This window comes from Salvia miltiorrhiza, chromosome 2 (assembly GCF_028751815.1).
Source record: "Salvia miltiorrhiza cultivar Shanhuang (shh) chromosome 2, IMPLAD_Smil_shh, whole genome shotgun sequence".
NCBI lineage: Eukaryota > Viridiplantae > Streptophyta > Magnoliopsida > Lamiales > Lamiaceae > Salvia > Salvia miltiorrhiza.
In genome coordinates this window covers 71,221,690-71,249,669 of record NC_080388.1, presented here as the reverse complement: position 1 = coordinate 71,249,669, position 27,980 = coordinate 71,221,690, and the positions used below count along the sequence as shown (strand labels likewise).

Below are 27,980 nucleotides of genomic sequence, written 5' to 3'. Positions count from 1 at the left end.
TTTAGAAATCAATTATTAAGAAAGTGTTCGGTTAATCGGGCCAACCCTATCGGGCTCGGGCTATTTTCGGTTCGGACCATTCGGGCTAAATTTTTTTCGGGCTAAAAATTTTCAGCCCTAACCCACCTTTTTTATCGGTCTATTCGGGTCGACCCGTCGATTTCGGGCTTTTTTGACATCCCTATAAATATATATCAGTCCTTATGTATATGCATCCGATAAACAAGTAATCTAAAATTATCTATAATGTGTTGCATTAATTTTAAAATTTGAAATCATTTAACATTATCAAATTGACTAATATCCAGTAGGGGACATTTAAGTAATGAAGGCCCTTTCTCTTGATACTGATGTCAAAGTTTCAATTTTCATCATCTTCATTCCTTCCCTCCACCTAAAAATAAATAAAATTAATGTTTACACCTAATAAAAGTTAGGAGCATGACATTAAAAATGAATTTAGCTTTGCAAACACGAAACTTTTAACACATTCATTAGATCACTCTCATTCTCTACCACCTTAATAATTCAATCAGTGCATACTGATATTATCAAATCCTACACAAAATTATACAAATATATTTTTTTGGACGGAACAGAGCAATACTGCTTCGCAATCAGAGATCTTTTAAAAAAGCATGGTTGCAGTATTTCTTTTCTTCAATAAATATTACAAGAAAAAAATTGGAAACCCCCCCCCCCCCTCAATTCTCTTACATGATCATCAAACAAAACATAAAAAAAAAAAATACACACACAAGTATGTCAAGCAGCAAACAAAATACTACATCCACGCATATATATAATTATCTTCAAAACATAAGCTTAATACGAAGAAAACTGTACGACACACAATTTTTTGTACATAAACAAAAATTTATTCGAAAAATGCACGAGGGATGCAACCCAAAAACGAGGCAGTCAAAAATCTAATCTCCATCAGCAGAGGGAGGCAAAGCAGGGGAAGGCGAATCGGTGTGATTGATAGGCTTAAATCCTAGTTTGTTGATCATCTCATTAGCAATGAGCTGATTAGCACTATCTGATGGATGGTATTCATCCCAAAACACGTACTTGCTCCGGTCCTTGCACAACGTCGACGCCGGCACGCACGTTAACGCCGGCCGGATCTTCCCGAACGAGCAGCACGGCGAGTCCGAGTTGCTGAACCCTGAAATTTCATCCCATGTTGGATTTGTAATAAGTCAAAATGCTCGGCTAATAAACTACTCACTCCGTCCACAAATAATAATCATACAATTGAGACAGTTCGAGTTTTAATATAAATAGTTGACTGTATTATAAGTGGAGGAGGGGTCCCATTTTAAAATTAGTATTTAATAATTGATAACTAATTGTATTATGAGTGGAGAAAATGACCCACTATATGATACTCTATAAAATTTTCAAAATTGAAAAGTGACTTATTTTTATGGACGATCAAAAATGAGGAAGGAGTATTATTTTCCGTACCGTATTTGTCGGGATTGGAGATGAGATCATTTACGACGTCGTATGCATCCCCAAACCTGAAGGTTGCATTAGGCAGAGTAGTTGACAATTTGGTGACAAGCTTGCTGGTTGCGTCATTGAAGGCTAGGGCTAGCTTGTTAGTCTTCTCCTGGCACCCTCCCGACGTGCTTAGCACTCTCTGGAGCGGGATGCACCCCATCGGCCCTAACCCGAACACCATCATCTGTCGGGCTCCCAACACGTGCAACAACTACACGATCATAACAAAAATTATTTAAGAGAGTAAGATTATAGTGTGAAGGTGTGTGGACCCATATTTATTGTAAGATAAAAGTGTGTGGAAACATAATGTCAAGCTAAATGGGACAATTTGGAAAAAAAAAATACAGGCATAAGTTAAATAGGACGGAAAAAGTATTAGTTATACAGAATAAATTGACAAGACTCACACTGAGTTGGCTTTCCAGTGTCTCAGTGAGATACTGGATGAAGGTGTCGTCGTTGTAGCTCCAGGAATCCCGGTAGACGGGCATCAAGTAGTTGTTGATGAAGTCGTTGCTGCCTAGGGCAACCACATATCGCGCTTCCTCGAAGAATTTTCGAGCCTCAGTCTCACCCACTTTGCCAATTATCAAATCTTGGGTCCCCTCAAATAGCTCTATTTGCTTGTACAACCCAAATCTTTGAACCTGACACGAACAAGTACATATATATCCTGTTTGAGTAACAAGTTGTGACAGACTCAGACCTATAAGGAGTTAGCGTTTATTTTTCAGGATTAATCTTTATAGATATTGATCTCTTGTTTGGTTATATAAATTGAAATTTTTAACCTAGTTTTGTTTGATTCATATCCCATTCAATGACTCGATTGGAAAAATCTTACTTTTGAGGATAAAAATACTCAATCATATATCTTATCAATCATGCAAAGTAAACGCTCCCAAGAAAACTATAGTCATACTCACAAAGTATGATCCTGTTTCATTCAGTATGCCGCCACCTCCAGAAGCATAGTTCACCCCATTTGCGAGTATGGAATCTTCATTTAGATTCGGATCCAGGAACGCGGGAGGCCTCGGGAGCCCCATCTTGTCACCTGGGATATTCACGTAACAGATGTGTATTATGAAATATATATAATTAAATAAGTTTTTATATACTAAGTTTTTTGTTTTTGATTTTTATATAATTAAAATTTGATTTACCTATTATATCAGCGACGGTTCTGCCATTGGAGAATCTTCCATTAGGCAATCCATTGCCGAAATCTATGCCGTACCATGGTAGGCTCGCGCGAGCGAGGCTTTTGGAGAGGTAGTTGTTGTTGCCGACGTCGGAGAGGGAGTCGCCGAAGATGAACTGAACTACCTTGCAGTTGCAGCATCGTCCATGGACAAGAAACAACGTTAGGAAGATCGAAAGGAATTTTTTCATGAGTTTTGGCTCTGTCATTTTCTTGGAGTTGAATTTTGGTCTTGAAATGTGGAGGGGGTTGATTTGATTTGGATTTTATAAACATGGTTGATCATAATATGGGAATGATTTTGGATTGAGAGAGAGAGAGAGGTTGAGGAAGTTTGATGAACCAACGAGTTTGGATTTTCTGACCTACTGCAACTAACTTTTGCTTTCGGATACAACGGTAGAAGCCTAACGAGACCAACTTGTAGTATGTTGAGTGTTGTCTATCTATTAATTTAACTTTTTAATTTCCTACTATCGTTTTCAACAAGTCTAAACCAAATGAAGACTCTACTTTGGTCTTAATTGGGGTTATGTATTGATATGCTAAATATGTATTGTGGGTATCGTTCTCCTTTAGTATATGTTATCATTATTTTCGTATATTTATTTTAAAATTTTAATACCTTGAAAATTATTTACTAATATAATTAATATTACAAAATTATATAAAAATCAATGCCCTTATTTTTTTTTACAAATTCAAGTAAATGAATAAAAGAACAAAATGGACTTTTATTTTATGTAATTTATAAAATTAATAATTAAAACAACAATTTTGAAGTATTAAAATCAAAATAAATATATAAAAAAATTATTAATATGGACCAAACGTGACCAGTGCTCACGTTAACTATATAGCATATCTTTCCATCTTCTCATATTCGTATTTTGAATGAATTTAAGATCTACTTGGCTTGTGGCACTATATTGCACTCTCCGTTAAATAAGAGTGCATTTTTTTGCTATTTTGAGATGTTCTAAGAGTGTATATTTTTTATTTTTGAACACTACTCCACCACATAACATTACAAGGAAATGAGTCATTTTCTTCACTCACAATACACTCACCTAACATTTGCCCAAAAATGCACTTACCTAACATTTATTAAAATCAGTACCACAAAATATGATGCACATTGTTAAGGGACGGAGGAAGTATACTCTCTTCATCTACAAAAATATGTCATAGAGAAGATTGACACAAGTTTTAAGAAAAATTAGTTGTGTATTTTGTGGGTGGAGAAAGTATCTCATAAATTAAGGCTAAAAGTTACCCCACAAATTAAGGTCAATATGTATAAATATGCGAGAGTCTTATAATAATTAGTGAGATTATTTTTTTTTATTTTAAAGATTATAGTAGCAAATTATGAATTGACGAAAATGGTAAATTATAATAAATTTTGGTGGACGGAGAGCATATATAATACTCCCTCCGTCCCCAAAATAAGTTCCTCTTTGGGGACGGCACGGGTTTTAAGGAAAATGGTAAAGTGTATTGATAGTGGAAAAAAATATGTTATAATTAGTATTGGGAGTGATGAAAAGGTGAAAAAGTGTTATAATTAGTATTGGGAGTGGTGAAAAAGTGAAAAGTAAGAATAAATAAAGTATTATTAGTGGTGGGGTAGTTGTCCAAAAATAGAAAGAAAGAAAGAGGAACTTATTTGGGGGACGTCCCAAAATGGAAAAAGAGGAACTTATTTCAGGGACGGAGGGAGTACGAAGGTTGACAAATTATATAGAACCAACCCATATATTCAATTTGAATTCTTACGTATATTTGAATAATTTTACTATTATATATATATATATATAAGGAACTGTCAAATTGTGGGGTAGTCCTAATCAAAAAATCAATCGGGCCTAAAAAAGCATTATCTGGCCTGACCCAGCACCAAGCTTTTTGGAACTCTACGGGCCGAAATGCTTATTTTTGTGGGTCGGCCCAAGCCCATGCAACGGATGAAAGTTATGGGCCGGCCTTGCGTCCAACCCCCCCCTTTAAAAAAAAAAAAAAAAAAAAAAAAACTAGAAAATTGAATGGTTAATGGCTCTTAGCATGCTTGATAAGTAAATGGCCTCTTGGGAATTTGTTTAGATACTTTTCTACGGCAACCTTTTCTTCATTCCTTTTATTATATAATAATAATAACAAGGAAAACAATTGTTACATAAAATATGTATTGAATAAACTTCATTCATATTCAACAATTTGCATATTATCAGTCACATAAAAAGAAGAATATGTATATGCTTCTTCATATCTTTTTAAATTTAAAATTTGAGTCGAATTTGCAATAATGGTCAAATATTGAGTTATTTATTAGAAATATAGAGTGTAACATCCATGACACCTGGAAACTGAAAATATTTCACGTTTTGAGAATGGAAAAAACAAAAAGAATATCAGAAATAATGATTGGTGAAAAATATGGGGGTTTGGTTTGGAAATATACGTGATAGATGACATCGAGGCCCCTCGGCGGAGAAAATTAAAACCCCTCAACTACACGCACTCCAGCGGGTTTGTGCGTGTTAAAAATCCTCCCTTTTTATTCTCCAAAACCAACTAACCAAGCCCCCTCAATCTCCATTTCTGTCCAAATCAACGTACACGCATACAAAAGGTACCCTCTGTCTTCCCTTTTTCTCTTTACCGAACCCCATCTTCCCTGATTTTTCGCTCTTCGTTGATTCCTCAATTATTTAAATCCACGTATGTTTTGATTCTTCATTCCTTAGCTCGTAGATCTGTTTGCATCTCGATAAGTTGGGAAGTATTGATTTGATATAAATGTGTGGATTTGCGTTTTGAAGATTCGTTTTTTGTTAATTTTATTGTGTTATGTTGTTTGTTTATTGATCTATGAGTGTTGCTGGGATTATGTTATGAAAAATGAAGGAAAAAGAATGCAGATTTTTTGCTAGCTTACTGTGTGTAGTCTTGCTCATTGATGTGTACTGTGATGTAATAGATCTAAAGTTTTTCTTTTGATTGTTGTTTTCTTTAAGCTGATATTATTTAAAATTTATGCAAGTTTATTGCTTGAGATTTCTGTATTATGAAATTTACCAGATTTTTCTCTTCGATTTTTTATGTATGGTTAGTTATCTCTTTTTCTTTATCATGAGAGAGTAGATGTGAGGCTGCTTAAACTATGTTCATGAACTGTTCAGTTTGGAACCGATTTCTGATATCTGAAATAATTTGGAAATGATATTATGTTAGTTGGTGTGAAGAAGCTAAGGTCCAAGCATTGGACACTTAGAAGATGATGAGATCCGATTGAGAATCGAGTGATTTGCTTATATGTGAAAGTATACTTCAATAGTGTAATATTAGTTGCAGATAGGTTAGATATGCCACTTCCCCTAGTAAAAACACTCGGATGAAGAAGACACTGCGAAAAGGATTTCATACGAGTCTTGATGTCCAATCACAATCTTGTTAGGAACAATAGATCGTTTTCCTTTGATTTTGGTGGAGGGTTTGTTCTTTCCTTGTTGGGATATAGGGTCTCTATCCGAGAGACTGAGGCATGATGAAAATTTGCTATTTGATAAGATCTTGTTATGTCTTGTCAGCTTGTACTGTCTATATTCGTATTTATCATGAAAACATTTAAATAATTGCACATGTTTGTTATTTTTGCAAATCATGCGAATGGAAAATAGTGCACTTTGATTGCCTTCAAGCTTAATCTTTATTCTTTAACATTCGTTGTTTAGGTTGGTTGATGTTCTGTATAATGTTGATTCTAGTTCTTGTCGGAGAAAGTTAAAGTTTAATCAGATCCGTGCAGGTTGCAACTGCAAGATGGCCGCAACATCAGCAACCAGTTTTTCTGTCGGATCGACTGCATCTGCTGGGCCCAAAGTTGGCTTCACGCAGTCAAAGGCCTTTAGCGTGAAGTTGAACCCAAAGAAGTACCTAACGAGCTTCAGTGGCCTCAAGGCAGCAAACTCCGTGAGCTGTGAATCACAATCGTCGTTCTTAGGCAGTGAAAGCACTCTAGCTCTTAAGCAGGGTTATAATTCGAAGGCCCGGAAATGCGGTGAGAGGTCGTACTGTCATGTTCAGCCACAAGCATCTTATAAAGTGGCTATTCTCGGAGCTTCTGGTGGTATAGGCCAGCCACTAGCCCTTCTGATCAAGATGTCGCCGCTAGTTTCTGCATTGAACCTTTATGATATAGCGAATGTGAAGGGAGTTGCTGCTGATCTCAGCCACTGCAACACCCCGTCTCAGGTTTCAGATTTCACGGGAGAATCTGAATTGGCCGCTTGTTTGAGAGACGCGGATGTTGTGGTGATCCCTGCTGGTGTTCCGAGGAAGCCGGGCATGACTCGTGACGACCTCTTCAACATCAACGCCAACATAGTGAAGAACTTGGTCGGGGCTGTTGCTGACAATTGCCCCGACGCCTTCATCCACATCATCAGCAATCCGGTCAACTCCACGGTCCCGATCGCTGCCGAGGTTTTGAAACAGAAAGGAGTTTACGATCCGAAGAAGCTCTTCGGTGTCACCACTCTCGATGTTGTTAGAGCAAACACGTTTGTCGCCCAGAAGAAGAACCTGAAGCTCATTGATGTCGACGTCCCAGTTGTCGGGGGACATGCGGGGATTACTATTTTGCCCCTGCTGTCGAAGGCGAAGCCATCTGTCACTCTAACCGACGAGGAAGTGCAAGAACTAACTGTGAGGATCCAAAACGCCGGGACTGAGGTTGTCGAGGCAAAAGCAGGGGCGGGCTCCGCCACTCTTTCTATGGCGTATGCTGCGGCTCGATTCGTCGAGTCTTCCCTCCGCGCTCTCGATGGGGACACCGATGTCTATGAATGCTCTTACATCCAGTCCGAGGTGACCGAACTTCCGTTCTTCGCCTCGAGGATCAAGCTTGGGAAGGACGGGGTTGAGGCAGTGATAACATCCGAGCTTCATGGGCTAACCGAGTACGAGCAGAAGGCGTTGGAAGCTCTCAAGGCGGAGCTGAAGGCGAGCATCGAGAAAGGCGTGGCTTTTGTTCAGAAGCAGCCGGTGACCGCATGAAAGTCTTGGTAGAGCTCAACCGGCGGCATCTTTTGAGGTAAAATAAAACTAGTGCGGCGATTGCATACCGATTGATGCATCAGATTCCAGTTTTGTAGGTAACTAATCAAACCAGTCGTCACGTCCTTACATAGAAATTGAGTTATGTAGTGTTTTAGAAGTTGTGGGATTTCTGTGTTTCTTCAAATTTGGTAATAACATTGCAGAAACAGTGTTGCTGCGCTGTTCAAAGCTTATGCTTTCTCATCTATCTCTGCATTATAGTTTATCTCTCTTTCTCTCAGTAACTGTGTTTCTTCGTTTAATAACATTGCATTATATAATTTGGTAATAACATTGCAGAATGTGAAGTTTCGTTTAATTGACATGATCTTCTTTGGACTGTTGAGCAAATAATTTTGAAAAATGAACTCAAATCCAAGACCTTTAACACAAACACATATTGACATGATTTTATTGAACATATCCATCATCATGATTCCATTTTTCGTCTTTTATAATGTTCTTTGAAAACAAATCTGGAGACAGAACCACCAATATAAAGAACCCAAAAAAAGAGTAGAACACGTCTCTCATTTAGGCAATCCAACTCAAGCAAACCATCTTCAGTTCACTTCATCATCCAGACAAGAAATCGGCCAGCCTCGTCGGGACAGCTCAAGTCAGTGCGGCCTTCTCTCCGCCCAAGCACGCTTAACTTAGTGACCTCATCAATGAACTCACCAAAATTTCAAGAATTTGATCACCAATAGTCGTTGCAAGAGCAAACCCCATCTTGAAAATGATGAAACCGGGCGCGATCCCTAACCACCACTCTTCGGTTGTAGACCGCAGAGACGAGCTTGCAGAAACTATGGCAATCCACACATATCCTGAGGTCTTTCGCAACCCTCAACGCAGTGCCAGGCGGCGTGGAAAGAATACCAAACGCAATCGCCAACTTCTCGCTGTGGTAGGACAAGACATAGGGCTCGCTTCTGGATCCCATCTCCGAGGCTATCTCAGCTACATAGCCACCAATCCTCAGCTGCTGATTGATCTCCGCAAGCATCTCATAGATCTCCTTCTCCCTCGGATGTGAAAAGTCGTCTGCAAAGAACACGTGCACCTCCCCTTTCAACTCAATCGTGCTAGAAGCAGGCGTCGTCTGAATCCCTTTCTCCTTCATAGCTTTCCTCACTTCCATCACCTTGTCTGAGTTCCCAGACGAAGAATATATGTTGAGAAGGAGAATATAATCCCCTGCCTCTTGAGCCTTGAGCTCAACGAGATGCTCAACTAGTTGCTCACCAAGAGCAGCATCGCCATGGATCCTGCAGGCTCCGAGCAGCGTCCTCCACATTTTTGCATCCGGCTTGATCCTCATTGAACGTATGAGGCCATAGGCCTCGTGCAGTAGCCCTGCGCGGCCTAGGAGATCAACCATACACCCGTAGTGGTGGACATTGGGCGTCACCCCAAAATCGCGCCTCATGGCTTGGAAAAACATCCGGCCTTCGTCTACTAGCCCCGAGTGGCTGCAGGCTGATAGAAGGCTGGTGAACGTCTGATCACCCGGTTGAATTCCCTCCTCCTGCATCTGTTTGAATGCCTCGATGGCGTCTCTGCCATAGCCATTGCTTGCTAGACCGGAGATCATTGCAGTCCACGAAACAACATCTCTATTACGAACCATCTGCTTGAACACATCATACGCCTTCTCAACGCATCCACAACGCGAGTACATTGCTATAAGCGAGTTGCAGACGCTTCTTGCATCGATGAGGCCGTGTTCTAGGATATAGCTATGAACTTTTTCACCCCATTCCAATGAATTCAAGCTCCCACAAGCTTGAAGCACCAGCAAGCAAGTGACATCATCGGGCCTACACGCGCTCGAGCTTCTCATCTGATCAAACAACGCCAGAGCATCACGGGTTCGCCCGTTGCGGGTGTAGCAAGAGATCAGCACGTTCCAAGCGACAACGTCTCGGTCAAGCATTTCATCGAACACGTTGCAGGCGTCACCACCTTTCTCCAAACAGGAATAGAAATCCATCAATGTCGTCGACAAAAGCGAATCAGACAAGCACCCGTCTTTCCAAATCCTCGCGTGGACCTGCATTCCGCCGCTCAGGGACTCCGTATTCGTGCAGCACTTCACGGCGGCGGTTGCTGACAAGGCGTTTGATGAATTGCCCGAACGAAGTAACTCGTGGTAGAATTGGAAACCTCTGCGCGCTGAATCGCGGCTGAAGGAATGAGCCCTGATCATGGTGGTGTAGAGGGAGACATTGGGCTCCGGGAAGTCGGAGAAGACTCTGCGGGAGTAGGACAATTCGCGCAGCGGCGGCAGAGCGAGGCGGGAGAGGAAAGCGAGGAAGACGGTGGGATTGTAGAAATGGGAGGAGCGGAGAAGAAGGGAGTGGAGCTGGAGCAGATGTGATTTGTGTTTGCATGATTTTATGAGAGAAATGATCCTCATTTCTCGGCGAAATGCGTTCGTCGTAGGAGTTCCGGCCAAATTTTCACAGCGATGCTGCAATATTGGGCGCTTCGAAACACCATGTGTAACCAGTCCCTCTCAAAAGTACTTATATATTTAATTAATTAATTAATTAATAACTACTAGATTAGAATTATTTAAATAAATCTAGTTTTTTTAGGGGATATTTAAATAAATATAGTTAATAAAGTAATTTTTTGGAATCGACGTGATTATATAATACAAGTAATAATAATAAAAAAAATTAAATTATAAATATGGAAGTTGATCACATGACTTTTTTAGTTCAAATTTAAGTATATTATTTTTAAGTTCAAATTTAAGTATATTAGTTACTGTATTAGTACAATATTATAAATATAGTACTAGTATGTATTAACTCCGTGTTCATTCAATACCATGAGTGATTTTGACGCATGTTTCTTAAAAACATATTAGCACAAGTTGGCCCAAATTTTCAATTTAGGTTATTTAGTAAATAATCAAGAAAAGTATATATCATATTTATAATATTTTAAAATTTAAAATAAAAAATCACCATAACAATTCAGGCTGTAGTTTTAGAAATAATCATTAAAAAAGTATGAATATTTTCCTCCTCCTTTGTGGGAATTATCACATATAGCCATTTTTGTTAAAAACATAAGTTTTATAGCCCTAGTTTATAATAGATAAGTTATATAGTCATTTTAGGCTTAAAAGACTACCACCCTTTGACTTTTTTGAAACTTCGAGTACTCGATGGCACCATCGTGTACACCATCGAGTAATGAAAAAAATGAAGATTTTCTACAACACTATCGAGTAATTGAAGTACTCGATGGTGTACACGATGGCACCACGAGTACTCGATGGTGTACATGATGGCGCCATCGAGTACTCGATGGTGCCATCGAGTACAAAAAAGTCAAAGTGTTTTATAGTCTTTTAAACTTAAAATGACTATATAACTTATCTAATAAACTAGGGCTATAAAACTTATGTTTTTATGAAAGAGGACTATAATAAGATTTCCTCTTTTTCTTTTTACGAGAAGTGCACAACGAGTGAGTATAGTTCTCTCATTCTTACTCTAAAATTAGATTCAATTACAAATATTAGAAGATCATGTGTAGGAAATTTTTGCTGTACAAGACAATATTCAAACAAAACCATCATATTGTAATATTCACTTGTTTTCTTTCTCTTCACACTCGATATATTTTGGAGTTCCACATTTAAGTATAACAATCTCATGATGCAAATTATATCCAATACTACGTAGGATGTCAAACATTACCCTAAAAAGATCAGACCTAATTCATGATTATAATTTAAACTTACCTCACATATAAAGGAGAAAATTTACAGAAATAAAAACAGCAAATATAATTTTGGCATGCATGCAAAATGTTATCCCACTTCAAATAACCCAAAAAATTAAGAAAAAATGTGTGATAAAAGTGTAAAGAGACAACCCAGAAAATAGTGTTAAATGCCTAATTTTATTTATAAATTTGGATTGGATCATTTGAAGTAAACCCAAAATAGAAATTTGGTCATTTGAAATGGGACGGAGGGAATAACAAAAAGAGATACTAATCTAATTCACAACATACTATGAACGTGCACTTATATATAATTATCAAAATTAGAAAACGTAATTAAGCTTAAAGATATATTAATAAACTGCAGCAGCTAATCCAAATTCGGCAGCATCAAGAAGAGTATATAACAAGCATTAAGTTTCTCCTTAGAGGTCTTCAGGCAAACTAAAAATAGATTATAGTTAAATTAGTATTTCTTCACTTCCAACCTCTGCCACGACCACGACCGCGTCCGCGGCCTCCTCCTTTTCCACGCAATGCCTTATTGACATCGTGTTTGACTTGCATGTTTTCCGGCAATGGAGATATGTGGTCAACACATTTTCTGAAGCTGAAATCATCAACTGATTCATCCTCCCTTAAGATAAAGAAGCAGCGGCTTTTGAATTGAGGATGGAAGCGGACTTGGAAAGCTTTCACGCCAGCGCCAATTTTTCTCTCGGCCTCTAGATGACCTTTCTTGAGCAGTTCTAGCAACACCAAGTGCTCGTACTGAACGCATGAAAAGTTTAAAGTAGTGATATTAGAATAGTTCGAGATAGATGTGCATAAGACTAGGATGGGATTTTAATGACAATTGAAAAAACAAAGCCAACTTCATGAATTGAATGTTAAATGTTGTTTCAAATCTGAATCATAACTGGGGGATCAATCTCTGTAATTTAGCAGCATATACACACAGATGAAGAAAATGGCCACTGCCATCATAAAATAGTGAAACTTGATAGCCAAGAACTAATACAGGAAAGTACAAACCAAAAAATTACAGAGCGAGTGTAAATATTGGACCACTTGTGATATAGATGGATTATCACATTTTGGTCTATATTGTCTTTATTTACAAACAAAAGTCAAGAAAAAAGAAATCCTAGGACCCTGATTAAATAAAGCAACCACCTCTTCAGATTTACAAGTTTTGTCTATGGATTTACATATGCATAATTTAATTAAAATGTATCAGTACCACATTCAATTCTTTCAGTTATCAAGGAAAATTCTCATAATGACTAGTGTTTCAATAGTTTGGCTCCTCACAACCATCATCAGAGTATAGAAAAAGAAGAAGACATTGATTGGCTTGCTTAATCATGAACTTCAATGTCAGAATGCAGAAGCATTTGTAATTCTAGTTCATTTTAGTCTAGAGTTTTTAACAAGATACATTATCATTGCTAATGCAATGTAATGAAAAGCGCAAACTAGCAAGAAGGATAAGCGTATTAAAAATATTAAAGTTCCTCTTTTTGATATTGTGCCAAATAAAATTAAATCAACTTTCCACTGTTTTTTCTACAATCTAGGGTATGGCACATATTATTGAACATTAGCACATTCAATTGCAAATCCCTTACTCTCTTCTCTGTCAAATCGCATAACAATCATATCATGAAAAATGCTACTTTATTTGTAGTAATCTTCAATGCATAATACATGCTTCCACTTCATTCACACCGTCCATTAATTTCTAGTACATTATATAATCTCAACGCCAAGCAGAGCACATACAATATAATACTTAGTACTCACAATGATGAAAGTATACAAAATCAACTTAATCCCTAAAAATTAAGTCAGATACGACCAGAAAACACTCGTTAATAGCATCATAATAATTTCACCAGAAAAATCAATATTTAGAACACAAACATAACCACATAGCCTTTCAGCAAATTAAAACGATCACCGCAAAAAACAAAAAAAAGCTTCAATCAAGCAAATCACAGAAATTCAGAGCCAAACCATTTACCTTATTGAGATTAAGATTAGGAGTCCAGGAATGAAGAAGCTTGAAGAAGTAATCATACATCTCAACAGACGTGTCGAAGGTTTTCGGTCCGACAACCGCCTTATCGGACTCCTTCTCCTCGGCCATTGTCTCGCCGCCATCCTTCTGCTCTTCGGTTTTCTCCTCTCCATCTCCGGCGATCTTCTCCTCGGCCATTGTCTCGCCGTCATCCTTCTGCTCTTCGGTTTTCCCCTCTCCATCTCCGGCGCTCTTCTCCTCCTCTCCGGACTTCGCATCCTCGGTTTTCGTTCTCTTCTCCTTTTGCTCCCCGGACTTCGCATCCTCGGTTTTCGTTCTCTTCTCCTTTTGCTCCGCCGACTCATCTTCCTCCCTGGAGCGCTTCGCGCCTCCGTTCTCGGAATCCTCCGCCAGAATCTTCACATCCGAGGCGTTCTCGGAATCCTCCGCCAGAATCTTCACATCCGAGACTTCCGCTGTAAGCTCGACCTCCATCGGAGCCTCTGGAGCTGCGTCGTCCGCCATGAATGAGGTAGGGAGCCGTTCGGAGTGTAAACCCTAGCGGTTTTAGGTTTTTTGAATTTTTTACTACTATTTTTTATTTTCAAACCGCTTCAAGCTTCTCTCTTCTATTCATCCATATTCCTAATTTATAGTCTTGATTTTTCATTAGAAAACTGAACCTACAATATGGGCCGGTTTTATCACATCAGATATTGGGCCTTAGGTCTTAATTTACTTTATTTATAATTATTAATTATAAATAATAATTACTCGTTAACATAAGTACTAATTATTTTTATGCAATCCAAAAATTACTAATCTTTATTTTTAATTAATAATTTCTATTTTTAATTATTTTTAACTTGCAGCAAATATATAAATAATACTCTCTATCCACAAAAAGTATGAAGGACACAAAAAATTGCAGGGCGTGTTCTCGCTTATGTGCAGCTTGCCTAAGGTGCACGTTCATCAACACGAACCACGAAACAACCCACCCTACTTAGATTTAAATTTTAATTTTATTATAACTTTTTATTATTTTAGAAAATCTAATATAGTAAAGTCGCAAAAAAAATTGAATTGTTTCAACCGGTCTTTAAGTTTTAATTTAACTAACTTTGCTCATGTATGATGCACGATAATAGTTATTTAACTAAATTAATAGAAAGTATAAATAATTTATATTTTTTGAAGTTGAATGTCTTTTTATATTATACAACTATAGTAAAATTAGTAATATTTTCATAATTTTAAAGATAAAATTTATAAGTTTTTTAATCTATATAAAACAGATCTCACAAATACTAAAAATGACAGATCTCACAAATACTAAAAATGATTTCTCATAGTTGTATATAAATCAAATCAATGATCAATATCTCAACATATTTTTTTTTTATCAACGATCATTATTAATTAATTAAAATGTTAACAAGAAAGAGATTTGTAGAACTTTTAAAATGTTAACAACATATTTTTTTTAGGATTAAGGTACAGATACTCCCCTAAACATGACCCCCCTAGAACGTATACCCCCATTCTCCAACTTGGTACAAATTGCCCCCCAAACTCGACGGAAAGTATACAACTAACCCCAGCCCACAGACGGACGATAGACGCCGTCCAGAAAATAATTTTATTTATTTTTTATTTTTAGTGGGCTCCACTCCTCTCTCTCTCTCTCTTCTCCACGGCCATTGTCATCAATCTACCACCAGAAAGCGAGCTTTGAATCTCCAATCAAAATTCGGAATGACATCGTCCTCTCTGTTCGACAGAGGGAGCATAATGGGAGAGATATATATCCCTTTCTTCTTCTTCTTCTACTTTCGAACTAGACAGAGAAATCGAGAAAAGATAAACAATAATCACCACCAAGTTTTCCACTTCGAATACAACAACCTGAAACTGAACGGTGCCGGCGAACATAGTTCAGCCAACGGAGCAAAATTCCCTTAATTATGTTTCTAACTTACATTATTCATTCCAGAAATTTACAAACCCATCAAGCTAATTTCAATAATGAATAAACTAAGACCATTTACCGCATGCAGTGAGAGGTGAATGAGGAGATCGACGAAGGCGCCGACAATGTATCCGTGATTGCCTTTCTCGTTGACTCTGAGGTAACACGTCGGCAGCTCCTCGAGGCAGTCCCGGTGCTTGATGCCATGCGCCGCTACCATCTCCGCCATCGAGGATCTGATTTTGCTGCCGCCACCACCACTGTAGAGAAAGGTGCGCGCCTTCGCCGCGCCGTCTCCTTGAGGATGGAGCTTGTCTCGCCAGGTTCGAATTAATGTGGATAAAATATACTGCCAACTTTTGAGATGATTATATTGAGCAACAGAACTCAATATTTGATCATTCATCTTAAAAACACAAATTTAAGCTATTTTCTGCGATTTCAGATTGTATTGTCATTAATTTGGCGGACCAGCTCGGCTTGGACATGCGGGTTCGGTTGGTACTTTTGGCACTAAAGTTATAATTTGTGCCAAAACTAATGTTATAATTTGTGCTAAAAGTACCAACATAAAGCAAAACAAAAAAAAATACTAAGTAATTTAGTACTTTTGGCATTAATGTTATAATTTGTGCCAAAAGTACCAAATTACTTACAACAAATGAGAATATTACCAATAGAAAAAAAAAATTAAAAAAAATCAAATAATTTGATACTTTTGGCACAAATGACAATATTAGTGCCAAAAGTATCAAATTACTTGGCATTTTTTGTTCCAAGTAATTTGGTGCCAAAAGTACCCCACCCGAACCCGCGGCCAACGCGCGCGTCCAACCCAATCCGGTCCGCCCAAATTAAGGGCAATACAGTTCGAAATTGTAAACAATAACCAAAATTTATATTTTTAAGATAGAGGGTAAAATATTAAGTTCTAATTCTCAATATGACTATATGGGTACATATTGTCTAAAATATATGTAAATACTTTTTAACCTCGTCTCAGTCTTCGTATAATGTCAATACGGTGATGTTACATTTATACACTCAATAAATGCTATGCAGCTGTGCTTATCATAGCAACAACATACAACATGAAACAAACCAAATCTCGGACTTGTTTGTGATGTTTTCTTGGATAAAGAGCGTGTTAAACCATGATAAATATTTAGTCAAAATGGATACATATAAGGCACATAAGAAAAGAAAAAGGAAGTCTTGCATGGATTGGTGAAATTTCTATCTTTTTTCCATCCCCAAAAAAATTTAAAAGAAACGGAAAGAAATAGAAGTGTATGTGAAGGGCTATTACAAGTTTGAATGAAGGGAGATTTATCTTAGTGCTGCACACAATCTAAAGAATGAAGTAAAGAAAAGCATAAAGGAAATCCATTAAGCACAAGAAACCAAGACTCTCTCTCTCTCTCTCATTGAGGAAGGAGTTTGGCATTCTAAAGGTAAGAGTTTTGCAAAAAAGCAAAATAATGACTGGTAATTTTGTGTGGGTGATTTTTCTATGTACTATCAACATGTCCTAATATTCCACTTTATCTAGCTTTTTTGCAAACTCACTATTCTCAACTTTGGTTGGCTAGCTTTCTTTATCTCTCAATTATAGTAAGCAAGCCACTATTTTTGAAAGTGACGTGGATCAAGTCATTTTTAATGACTTGTACATTTTTCAAGTGTGATTCCAACAAACCAAGAAAAGCTATTCATTTGTCTCATTTGAAGGTTCTCACATGCTACATTGGATAAACTCTTGTCTAATTTCTAAAATGCAAAAACTTGTGCGCATCTAAATGTATGATGCATCCGCCCTAATTTAATCTCCAATTAGGGTCTAATAATCACAATTAAGATTTTATTAGGGCGGATCCACCAGATCGTGCCTCTTTCTAAAAAGAACACATGTGTTGAGAAGTGAGATCTTTTGAAATGGTTATCAAGTCTATCGGGCATACGAGCTTGGATTCGTTAATCTTGACGGTGTCCTATGCCAGCGAACTACATTCTTTAGTAGTCTTGTAGACCTAAGTGCACGACATTGAGTCAAGTCGTGCATGAACATGACAATGTGGCTCACTCACTCCACCGCTAGGCTAACTTCACGGGTTTCGGTGGAGTTTTTTTTTGAATGATGGTCTAAAGAGGAAGGCAAGGAATAGGGTGTTTGGGAACCAATGCCAAAGATTCTTGGCTTCTCAAGGTTGATGCTTTTTCCAACCAACTTTTTGTTCAAACCTATCAAATCTTCTAAAACAGCCTTATTATTGCTTATGATTGGGGTGAATCTAGCTTCTCTAGATGTATTGGGGGCCCTTTTTTCTACTTTAAGCTTTAATCCCACAACAGACATCAAAGTACAAATAAGGCATTAAGCAAACAGATAAGCAGCCTCATTTTCAGACAAACTATCCATTCTCTCATTATCATTCGTTTACTAAGATATTTACCTCATCACATCCTGTTTTTCCTGCTGCAAAGATGTGCTGCTTAGCTTACAGAGTCGCCCTTCTCGTATTCTTCTGTGTCGGGCTGCTCTCCATCCAGCCGGAAGCTGTTTCTGCAACGAGAAGCATCGGTTTTGCTCTGACACAGGGAGGAGGAGGAGGGAGGCTTCTCGTTGCCTTAGAAGAAGCGGACATGCCATTCAACGTCGCGCCTTCACCTGCAATGACTTTTGATCCGAACCAATCAGAAAAAAGAACGGTCCGAGGAGGATCGGATCCCATTCACAACAGATCCTGACTGCAAATTGATGAGGTTAGAAAGTAATGCCTGAAGCCTATCTTGATGCAGCTGTGATGAGATTTTGCTGCCTCTTAATGCTGCAGTGTAGGTTTTAATTCGCTACGATTGTTTCATTTGTTTAGCCATTGCATCGCATCTTACTCGTATACACAGCTGCAAGCGAGCAGCTCGCGAAGCAAACATATGTTATAGATTCTAAGCATAGCTCAAATATGTATGATGTTCATTTTCACATAGGAATATACTTCCTCTTCTGTCTCAACAGCATCTCAGAGAGAGAGAGAGAGAGAGATTTGAATGAATATAAACTTGCTAAAACTGAGTTTGCATATTCTACACACCACAAAAATGGGAATAACAAAAAACATTATCTATGAATTCCTAGTGCAGAATTCAATATTCTAAAACATTATTGAAATTGTGACCTGCGGTACCTAGACCCCCGATGTAGATCCAGCTTTGTGTGCATTTTCTTGCGGTAAACAGTCTGCCAGATCATATCGACAGCATCATTAGGTCGAGACGGATACTGGTACTCAAACTGTCCAGCAATCTCCTTCAACTTTTCCCACATTTTGGTCCACTCCCCTTGTTTGATGCCTCTGAGAAGATTCAGGAGGTAACCTTTGCTCACGGCATCTGATGCACGGACGAATATGCAGAATTCAGAGTAGTCGAGCACATCTTCATACGGTGGCTCAATCTCATCACTGATGATCACAGGAACGCAGTGGCTTGCAATGGCATCAAACAGACGGTTGGATGAAGGGGTGTCTCCGGCAATATTTAGGCAGAACTTGGATGAGGCCATTCCCTTACCCGCCTTGCTAATCCCGTGTGATTGAACACTTCCAAATGTAAAGTGCACGTCTTTCTCGTCTTTGAGAAGGTAGAATAGCTCTTGGCGAATAGCTCCACCCTAAACATCGAACAAATTAGTATCCGCATTCATAGGAAAAACAACATCATAAATCATGATAATACGAATTCTTGCAAAGCCTAGTAGGTTGCTAAGATACACGTCACATTCTTGCATATAGCATTAAACACAATTTATAGTACTTACATCCTTCCTATAAATTGCTCCTTGAAAATAGACCAATATCGGCCTTTCACTGAAAGGGGCCGAACCAGCAGCTGGGATTGTTCTCACCATATGTTTGTAAGGGGCAATCACATCCTTCTCAACATTAGCTATTTCGAACGGGTATCTCCCAAAATCAGCGAGCACAAACATGGCCGACCCCAGCTTTTCTCTAGCAACTAACATGCTATTCGGGTGATGGGCTACAATCAAATGATTTTTCCCGCCAGATCGCCTCCACTCTCTCTGACCTTTCAGAAATCCCACCAGCCGTTCCTGCAGCAGCCTATCGAGACTAACACTCTGCTTACCCTGATGCTTTGAGTGCCGGTTGTAACTCAAAGACGAGAAAAAGGGCACAAAGACCACATCAGCTTCCCTAGAGTCATTGACTCTGATTGCACTACACGGCCTGATCACACTTGCAGTACTCGATGCAAGGAGATCGAGAGTGAGCCAATACTCCGCACTATGCTGTAAATTTAGACCACCAGGGTAAGACGGGATCCTACTCTGTTCATCAACACTAGGCCAAATTTGATTTCCGGTTCCCCTCCAACCTAACAACCCAAAATGAAACTCAAGAGGCAAGTCATACATATATACCCTAAGGAGAGCCCGCCCTTTGTCACAAGATGAGCTCTCTTCCTCAACCTTCTTGGGTTCAGAACCTTGTGAATCGATCTCACTAACTACATTCTTCCTATCCTCCGGCCTACGAATATCAAGAACACGACTCCCCTGTTTATCGCCTTTTCTACTTGAATTCGAGCCAGCTGATGCATTGCTCAAACTTATAAACTGAAAAACCGAGCTAGGCGACGAAGGATTGTCACGGAACTCAATAAGCGACAGTGAAGAGGAAATCAATAGAAACACTGCTATTGCTATGAGGCAAAAAAGGTGCCTTGATGGCAGAATCCTCTTTTCACAAACTGATGAAGACATTTACACATCAAAGCTGCTCTCAGACATTCTTCTAAGTTTATTCCCAGAGCCAATTAGATGGAGAGGTTACGGAATTAAATGCCAAATCCCAAAACCCAATTCTATTATGGTAACATCATTAATTGGTGATCATAATACACATGTTTTGGCAATCTATGCTGGAATTTTTTCCACAAAAAAGCAACAGTTCTCAAAATTCAGAAAAATAGAGAGCACAAATCAAGAATAAACCCTAGCACTCATTTTTTTTTTTTAAATCCTTTGATCACCTCAGCAGATTTCCACTAGGAATTGCACAGTATATATGCCCCAATTCCAACCTGCACATGTGAAACACACATACACAGAGAAAAGCTTAAATACAAGAAACAAGAATTCAAGCATAAATACGCGCTCAAAACTTACCAAGAATCAATTTTTCTCGTCCGGGTCATCAAGAATTTCTATAATTTTATTCAAATTTCATCATCATAAACAAAATATAAAAACAGAGAAAGATGGGCATGAGAAAGAGGGAGAGAGCTGCCTGATTTCAGCTGAACAGCAGCTTTGTCACATGATGACACACAAGCCCCTTCTACCCGAGCTCAATTTCTTGAAATTCCCACTAAATTCCTACAAAAGAAATGCCATCCTTTTCTATTCACTTAATTCAAATTTTACAACAATAATACTTATTCAAAAAAGAGTGTGCAGGGTTTCAAGAAAAATGAAAATAAAGATTGTGTAGCTGTGTTGTACAATTATCATTTTCCTGGATTTGGCTTGTGATTGTGACACTGACACATGTTGAATACGTTGAACGGATTTCGGCCAATGGCATTATCTTTATTTGTTAATGCAACGAATCACTTTCTCCCATGGAAAATTCAGTTTTTGGTAAATATATATACGTATAAGGAGTGTTATAAATAATAAAATTAGACTTTTTAATTCATATTTTTTATTATTTATAAAATTTGAATTTTAAATCACGAATTTATATATATATATATATATTTATTTATTTATTTGAACACTCTCCTTATATATATACAATGTCATATTCATCCGTCCACAAAAAAATAGTTCTCGAAAGGATCGACCCAAATTTTAATACAAATAATTGAATGTATTGCGAGTGAAGAGTGTAACTCAGTTTAAAAATAATGTTAATAATAATAATTAATTATATCGTAAATGGAGAAATACTAAAATGAAATAAAAAAGTTTTCAAAAATAGAGTTTCCACCGTATTATAGAAAGTTTTTTTTAAAAAAAATTATGAACTTCCTAAAATGATATATAAAAATTGAGTATTATTCATTTCTTTGTTCTGAAAAAGTACCATTCCATACGAGGAAACAACTATGGTGAACTTTATTATTTTTCATTAAATATTCTGATAGAAACAATGTATGCATGGAAATAAAAGTAATGGGGTGGGGTGGCGCTAATCTCATGGGAATTAGTGGCAATATTTGGTGAAAACGACCGTTTATAAGAATAGTAAGGTTCAAGAGATTCACAGCATTAGAATCACTTAGTATATGTCATAATGCCATTGTTTTTTATGAAATGAATGCCAATTTTAGCAAAGTGTATGTGTGTACCATTAATATCGTTAATTTTTGAGTTTGTAAACGACACGACATCTGTAAATTTAATACGTTTAGGATTATATATATATCTTCCTATATAGGGTAGGGTTAATATAAAAACCTCTCTTAAGATGAAAACTAGGAACCAATTTAAAGTCATTGATTTAAATAAAATAGAGGGCTGAGATTAAACTACAGATGCACAGTTTCAATTGCATAGATGCACAATTTCGATTTGCATGAGTATTTTGCATTGTTGATTTCAATTGCATAAATTGCATATTTTTTAAGTACACAGTAAAATATAATAGATGCACAGTTTCTTTTGTTGACTAAATCCTAACCATAGATGCACAGTTTCTTTTGTTGACTAAATCCTAACCATTAGATTTAATATTTAGAAGGTCAAGATTAGGTTCCTAGTTCTCATTTTAACAGAGGTTAATATTAGAACCTCTTCCTATATACATATATATATATATATATATATATATACAATATTAAATTAATAAAGAAATTAAAAGGCCGCGTCACAAGGGATTCGAACCCAAAACCTTTGGCCTTAGGCATTAACCTCTTACCACTTAGCCAACCCACGCACACGAATTATATATTACTATCAAAGTTTAATGTTATACATCATTTTCTTACTTTCTTTCACTCATTTTAGCTCAAAGTAATCATATAAATAACAATATACTCCCTCCGTCCCAAAGGAAATGTCCTCCTTCTTTTGGGCACGGTTATTAAGGATGCATAATCTACCTAATCTAGTAGAATATTAAGGAAATTTCAGTTTCTACTAGATTAGGCAGCATATAAGATTCAATGACAGATTATGCATCATTTCAGTTTCTACTAGATTAGGCAGATTATGCATCCTTAATAATCGTGCCCAAAAGAAGGAGGACATTTCCTTTGAGACGGAGGGAGTACTAAATATAAAATTTCATAATATTTTAAAGTTACTTTTAAAAATAAGAAACAAATAAGAGACATTTACTTTTTATAATTGATTACTAATATCTTTATTATTAGGATGTTACCAATCTCATGTACATTTATAGAGGCGTTTACTTTGAGTAATACTCCCTCCGTCCCGCGAGTCTTGACACGTTTGGGTTCGACACGGGAATTAAGGAGTTGAAGATTAATGTTTTAAGTGTGTAATTAATAAAGTATGAGAGAGAAGGTAATAAAAGTGATAAAGTAGGAGAGAGAATATAATAAAGGTGATAAAGTACTTGAGAGAATGTAATAATTATTACCCAAAAAGGAAACGTGTCAAGACTCGTGGGACGGCCCAAAAAGGAAAACGTGTCAAGATTCGTGGGACGGAGGGAATAGAATAGACAGAGAAAATATAAGATTGAGTATTTGATGGATAAAATGGTCAATTAAGTTTAAAATTAACCAATTCTTCAAATTAAATGGTAGATTAGTTGGATTTTTTTTTTATCTATCCATCATATCACTCAAAATAAACACTCTCACAATGGGATATGAAACAAAACAAAATTAGCTCAGAATATAGGAATTTAAAAACTTTGGAATATCTCACTTGACGGTCAAAATTACCAACATAACAGTTAAATGCGTTTACCAACAAAATTACCAACATAACAGCTAAAAATAATAATAAAAAAAAAAGTTAAAGAGGGTAGAATTACATTTAGTTACTCCTTATTTTCTTAATCGTCGGTTAAATGCGTTTAATTTGATCAATGACAACGATTTCGTTTTAATGTTGTACATTTATGATTCAACGACCATAACAGAAATGGTTTGGGGATGTTCACAAGTCAAACTAGATAGTGTATTTACCTTTCAAAAAAAAAAAAACTAGATAGTGTATTTATAATTTTTTAAAGTTAATCCAGTGAAAATGGTGATAAATACTTGTCAAAATAAAGAAAATTTTGACAAAAACATAGTTAAAGTTGTTATGGGCCTTATGGTCTTGCATAAAATGACGGAATATTGGGCCTCATCTTAACCCATCACTTCATACTTACACATACACACAGATAGATTTGATTCAATAATCTAAAGCTATTGACAAGAATTTTGCTTTCTATATATAGGCCTTTCGTGAGAATTAATAAGAAATGCTTCTATGAGTTCTTTATAAAAATAGTCAAGGCGTATAAGTTGTTTTTACTTAACCCTAAATTTTTAGTTTATTGTGGCCATAAAATATACACAAAGGATAGTTTTTTTTTTAAGCAAAAAACAAAGGACTATTTAGCAATTACATATTTACACTCATAAATCTCTCATATAGTAAGTCTTCAATGATAAGTAACAAAATAGATATTCATGAAAAATCTAAAAAAGACACATTATCATAGCATGATATATATCATTATCTTATTTATTTATTCATTTATTTTACTTGAGAAAGGGAAACAATAAGATTTTAACCATAAATTTCACTATTATAATTATAAACTGAAGTCTGTACCATTTAAATGTCCTTTTGTGGCATCATCATGTTATCTAGATTCTTCTTTAATTTTGGGATGAATATATGAATATGATCATATCATATGTGTGTGCACGCACATTATTTAATTATGTCTCCTCTTCGACTTTCTTTTTCTTTTACATTTCTCCATAAATTTCAGTATATACCTCCCTTTTTGGTAGTCGTTGGTATAATTATTTGAACACCCATTAATTTGTGAGTGATGGACTAGTGGTGTGATTGAATCTTAATCAATTGTTTTCACGTGAGTAATTAGTCAAATGGTTGGATACTTAATTTGCTTCGTGACAATAAATAGCTAGGACCCAGTATTTATGTGGGATTAGTATAAGCTATGATGGTTTTTTGTAGAAATATAAGTAGAATGGTTAACAACACTAATATTGATCATATAGCTAGGTATTAATTAATTTGTAATTTTACATACATTGAAGTATAGTTGTTACAAAGTTTAAATGTTGGAGTGTACTATATATATAAAATGGTAGTTTCCTTATAATAAATGGGATAATTAGGCCTAAATACACGAATTTTCATCTTATTTTCAATTTGCACATTAACTAAAAGTCATATCTCCAAATACGCGAATTTTTAATTATTCCGAATTTCTATATGGTTGTCATTTTTTGTCACATTAATATCATTATGGCTTAATTAAAGTGATAAAGTAATGTCATCATAACTGGTTGAAGTGGCACAGACATCCACCTACGTTGTTTTATGCATAGCACATTTAAGCCATGTACGTAGACATTAATTTGGGGGCCGGGTCAATTGAAAGTTCGTGTATTTAAAGGCATAAATTTTAGTTTTTATATATACAAATCAGAATAAGATGAAAGTTGAGGTATTTCGGCATAATTAAATATTGTTGTATTTGGAGGCAAAATTTTAATTAAACATTCATATATAAAGCTAAAATTTGGTGAAAGTTGCTAACTTGCTATATATATTTAATCACAATTACCTCTAATAAAATCATCCAAATAATACACAAATGATACCAAACTAATTAATATCTTGCTATAATATATACCAAAAGACATACCTGCCATATCTACATTTTGAATCTTAACATGACACATCAATAAAATAAAATCGATAAAAGATCCAAAAATTACAAATTAATAATGGACAATTCCAACCTTATTAATGCATCATTGAAATCCACTAGCTACTACAACCCTGTGGAAGTTCCGGTGGCAGCCGCAGGCGGCGCAGCTGAGCTCGGCCTCCGACCTTTCTCGACCTCCCGCGGCGGCCGAGAACTCCCGGCAACCATCGACGGCGTATCCTCCAATATTAGCTGCATGGTTCTTCATGCACTCGCGGTAGCCAATTCCACTCGAACTTATCTTGGAACCTTCTTTTCCGATTACAACTACCTTTTTCGTCATTGCACTCTACCTTAAACTTTCCAAAATTAAAGTTACAAATTGTAAAATGATCAAATAGTTTCTATCAAGAAAAGGATTGAACGTACACACAAAAACAATATCTATACATATATATGTATGATTATATATAAAGATAAATTATACTGGAAAGGATAAGGGGTGCATGGTGGTGTGGCCTAAACCTAACACAATCAAGAGTTATGTTTGAAAATTTATAGTCTTCCCACTTTGAAAAGGAGAGAAGGTATTATTAATGATTGGATTTAATTAGCAACAGTTTTGCACAGTAAATTTGATTTCAAATTTAGATTGTGGTGATTGGGGATTCACCACGTTGTGAATCTTCTCTTGTGTATAGTGCAAATGCATTGTTTCTCTCGTTTACCTTTGATTTTTCGCCTTTCTTTGAAGAGAATTTTAATTTGAATTGAGTTTGTATAGTTGATAGTCAGCATTCTTTGAATTGATTTGGTAGAAGTTTTACCAGAAAAAAGATGACCTGCTTTACTGACTTTTGTTGTTCCCAACCCCTTTCGTTTTACTGCACCGTCGTAAGGTTTAGGGCATCTTAATCAGGTGTTCCCTTTATTGTATACCCCTTTTTTATACAAATTAATAATTAAATTAACAAATTTAAAAATCACGTTATAGTGAACTCGAACCCAATAGGCCAATACCTTTGTCTTTAGATATTAACCACTCTTATCCAGTGGCGGAGCAAGACTTTCGACTTAGGGGCACCTAAATTTTAATCATAAAAAAATTATTTAATAAAATACTAACTCCATTAAAATTTAATCTCAACATTTAAATAAGTGAAACTGGAACAATGTCATAACATTTCTCTTCTGTTCTTCGGGTTTTGAAACCGCTGCATAATCGCTTCATTAATTAGTTACATGTACAAATATATATTTTTCAATGTAAGATACTAAACAATCATTTAATAGCTTGTCTCCCATATGATTGCTGAAAAAGCTCTCACTACTGCAATGACAACTTGTAGAATCAAATTAAATAACTTAAGTAACAGATAAATCAACGGAAAAATTTCATATCTTGTTGTAGAAGCCATCTTTTGAGCAAGACCTCTAATCCCTGATATTTTTGAGAACTCTTCATCAAAGTGCACATCGACAAATCACCATCTGGTCCCAATCTATCTAATTAGTATATTTATTTATTACTAATTATAATTATAATTATAAAATTATTAAAATACTCCCATTCTTTTCAACATTCCAGAGGGGCCCATGGGCCCCAGACTCCATTGTGCCGCGGCCCCTGACTCTATCGCTTGACCAACAATGCATGTATGCGCACCTTTATTGTATACCCTTTATTATGCGATAGTTTAGCATTAAATTTGCGCAAATTCTAGTTTCATTTCGGGCAACAAAAAAAAAGTATATCTTTTTTTAAAAGAATCTATGGATGTAATCGTGAGTTTGCTGTATAAGTATAAACTATGTCGGCATAGCAATGCAAAGACGCATTTCTGGTATTTACAATATATCAGTTTAATTAACTACACATGCTTCCAAAATTCCTATTCGTTGTTAATTTCTCGATCAAACGGAGCTAAATCAATGGATGTATTATTCAATTGATATTATTCTTTTTGTTAATTCCTATTTCTTTTAGCCCTTTTTTTAATCGTAAATTAACAAGACATTTTATATAGACTATATTTAGGGATTCTGCTTGTACTACTATGTCCATGTTTCCTAATAGTGCACTAATATTCGTGTTTAGACTTTGATAAATTTTGAACTATTAGATAATGTATACCAGTTTAAATAAATCATTTGAAAGGGCCACATGCATCAAGAGGAATTTTGTTTTTCTTAAACTCTATTGATGGATAAAAAGAAAATTAGACAGGCCTCCCACAATAATAGTGTTCCTTTTTGTTTTTTGTTTTTTTGGCAAATTGCATGAAAATACCTCCACTTTATACCAAAATTTGATTTTTTGACAATCTTTTTAATTGTTGCAAAAATTTCAACGAGCTTTCAATTTGTTACAATGTCCATCCGGAGAAATTTTTCGGCCAAATTAAATCTGAGTTGGCAATCGAAATGCCAACGTGGCATCAAAAATTCACACTCACAAACCCCCCCTCCCACGTCAGCCTCCCCCTCCCAAATGAACGGCCGCTTGATCGC

General features: G+C 36.4%; 5 protein-coding genes across 8 annotated transcripts; 1 reads left to right on the top strand and 4 right to left on the bottom strand.

Annotated features, from left to right (window-relative positions):
• Positions 1–808: 808 nt before the first annotated feature.
• LOC131008976 (GDSL esterase/lipase At1g74460) lies at positions 809–3,144 on the bottom strand. The gene is made up of 5 exons (XM_057936135.1): positions 2,682–3,144; positions 2,442–2,572; positions 1,923–2,162; positions 1,474–1,723; positions 809–1,171 (listed from the first exon to the last, which is right to left on the bottom strand). Exons 1-5 carry the CDS (start codon positions 2,926–2,928, stop codon positions 930–932), a joined length of 1,110 nt encoding a protein of 369 aa, XP_057792118.1. The 5' UTR covers positions 2,929–3,144; the 3' UTR covers positions 809–929.
• Positions 3,145–6,541: 3,397 nt separating this feature from the next.
• On the top strand, positions 6,542–8,027 carry LOC131008965 (malate dehydrogenase, chloroplastic). The gene has a single exon (XM_057936116.1). The coding sequence runs from the start codon at positions 6,542–6,544 to the stop codon at positions 7,775–7,777; it is 1,236 nt and encodes a 411-aa protein (XP_057792099.1). The 3' UTR covers positions 7,778–8,027.
• Positions 8,028–8,202: 175 nt separating this feature from the next.
• Positions 8,203–10,341, bottom strand: LOC131008940 (pentatricopeptide repeat-containing protein At3g47530). Its single transcript, XM_057936062.1, has one exon. It carries the CDS (start codon positions 10,239–10,241, stop codon positions 8,520–8,522), a length of 1,722 nt encoding a protein of 573 aa, XP_057792045.1. The 5' UTR covers positions 10,242–10,341; the 3' UTR covers positions 8,203–8,519.
• Positions 10,342–11,892: 1,551 nt separating this feature from the next.
• LOC131009016 (protein EMBRYO DEFECTIVE 514) lies at positions 11,893–14,258 on the bottom strand. Of its 2 annotated transcripts, XM_057936201.1 has the most exons (3): positions 13,948–14,226; positions 13,596–13,902; positions 11,893–12,340 (listed from the first exon to the last, which is right to left on the bottom strand). In XM_057936201.1, exons 1-3 carry the CDS (start codon positions 14,115–14,117, stop codon positions 12,047–12,049), a joined length of 771 nt encoding a protein of 256 aa, XP_057792184.1. In that variant the 5' UTR covers positions 14,118–14,226; the 3' UTR covers positions 11,893–12,046. The 2 variants fall into 2 exon arrangements, with proteins under 2 accessions (XP_057792184.1, XP_057792183.1); XM_057936200.1 differs by having other exon boundaries at positions 13,596–14,258.
• A 4,349-nt stretch (positions 14,259–18,607) lies between these two features.
• LOC131008949 (probable arabinosyltransferase ARAD1) lies at positions 18,608–21,207 on the bottom strand. 3 transcript variants are annotated; one of them, XM_057936093.1, is made up of 3 exons: positions 20,753–21,207; positions 19,382–20,667; positions 18,608–19,234 (listed from the first exon to the last, which is right to left on the bottom strand). In XM_057936093.1, the coding sequence occupies exons 2-3, from the start codon at positions 20,345–20,347 to the stop codon at positions 18,725–18,727; spliced, it is 1,476 nt and encodes a 491-aa protein (XP_057792076.1). In that variant the 5' UTR covers positions 20,348–20,667; positions 20,753–21,207; the 3' UTR covers positions 18,608–18,724. The 3 variants fall into 3 exon arrangements, with proteins under 3 accessions (XP_057792076.1, XP_057792075.1, XP_057792077.1); XM_057936092.1 differs by having other exon boundaries at positions 20,874–21,146; XM_057936094.1 differs by having other exon boundaries at positions 19,382–21,207.
• Between the last annotated feature and the right edge of the window lie 6,773 nt (positions 21,208–27,980).

Bases quoted from the DNA above. Each gene is read 5' to 3' on its own strand.
- LOC131008976 (XM_057936135.1), bottom strand. From the start codon at position 2,928: ATGACAGAGCCAAAACTCATGAAAAAATTCCTTTCGATCTTCCTAACG. The intron at 2,573-2,681 runs GTAAATCAAATT...TGAATATCCCAG, and splicing joins AACCGTCGCTGATATAATAG to GTGACAAGATGGGGCTCCCG. The intron at 1,724-1,922 runs GTGAGTCTTGTC...ATGATCGTGTAG, and splicing joins CACTGGAAAGCCAACTCAGT to TTGTTGCACGTGTTGGGAGC.
- LOC131008940 (XM_057936062.1), bottom strand. From the start codon at position 10,241: ATGAGGATCATTTCTCTCATAAAATCATGCAAACACAAATCACATCTG.
- LOC131009016 (XM_057936200.1), bottom strand. From the start codon at position 14,117: ATGGCGGACGACGCAGCTCCAGAGGCTCCGATGGAGGTCGAGCTTACA. The intron at 12,341-13,595 runs GTAAATGGTTTG...TCATGCGTTCAG, and splicing joins CTAATCTTAATCTCAATAAG to TACGAGCACTTGGTGTTGCT.
- LOC131008949 (XM_057936094.1), bottom strand. From the start codon at position 20,347: ATGTCTTCATCAGTTTGTGAAAAGAGGATTCTGCCATCAAGGCACCTT. The intron at 19,235-19,381 runs GTAAGTACTATA...TTCGATGTTTAG, and splicing joins GAGCAATTTATAGGAAGGAT to GGTGGAGCTATTCGCCAAGA.
- LOC131008965 (XM_057936116.1), top strand. From the start codon at position 6,542: ATGGCCGCAACATCAGCAACCAGTTTTTCTGTCGGATCGACTGCATCT.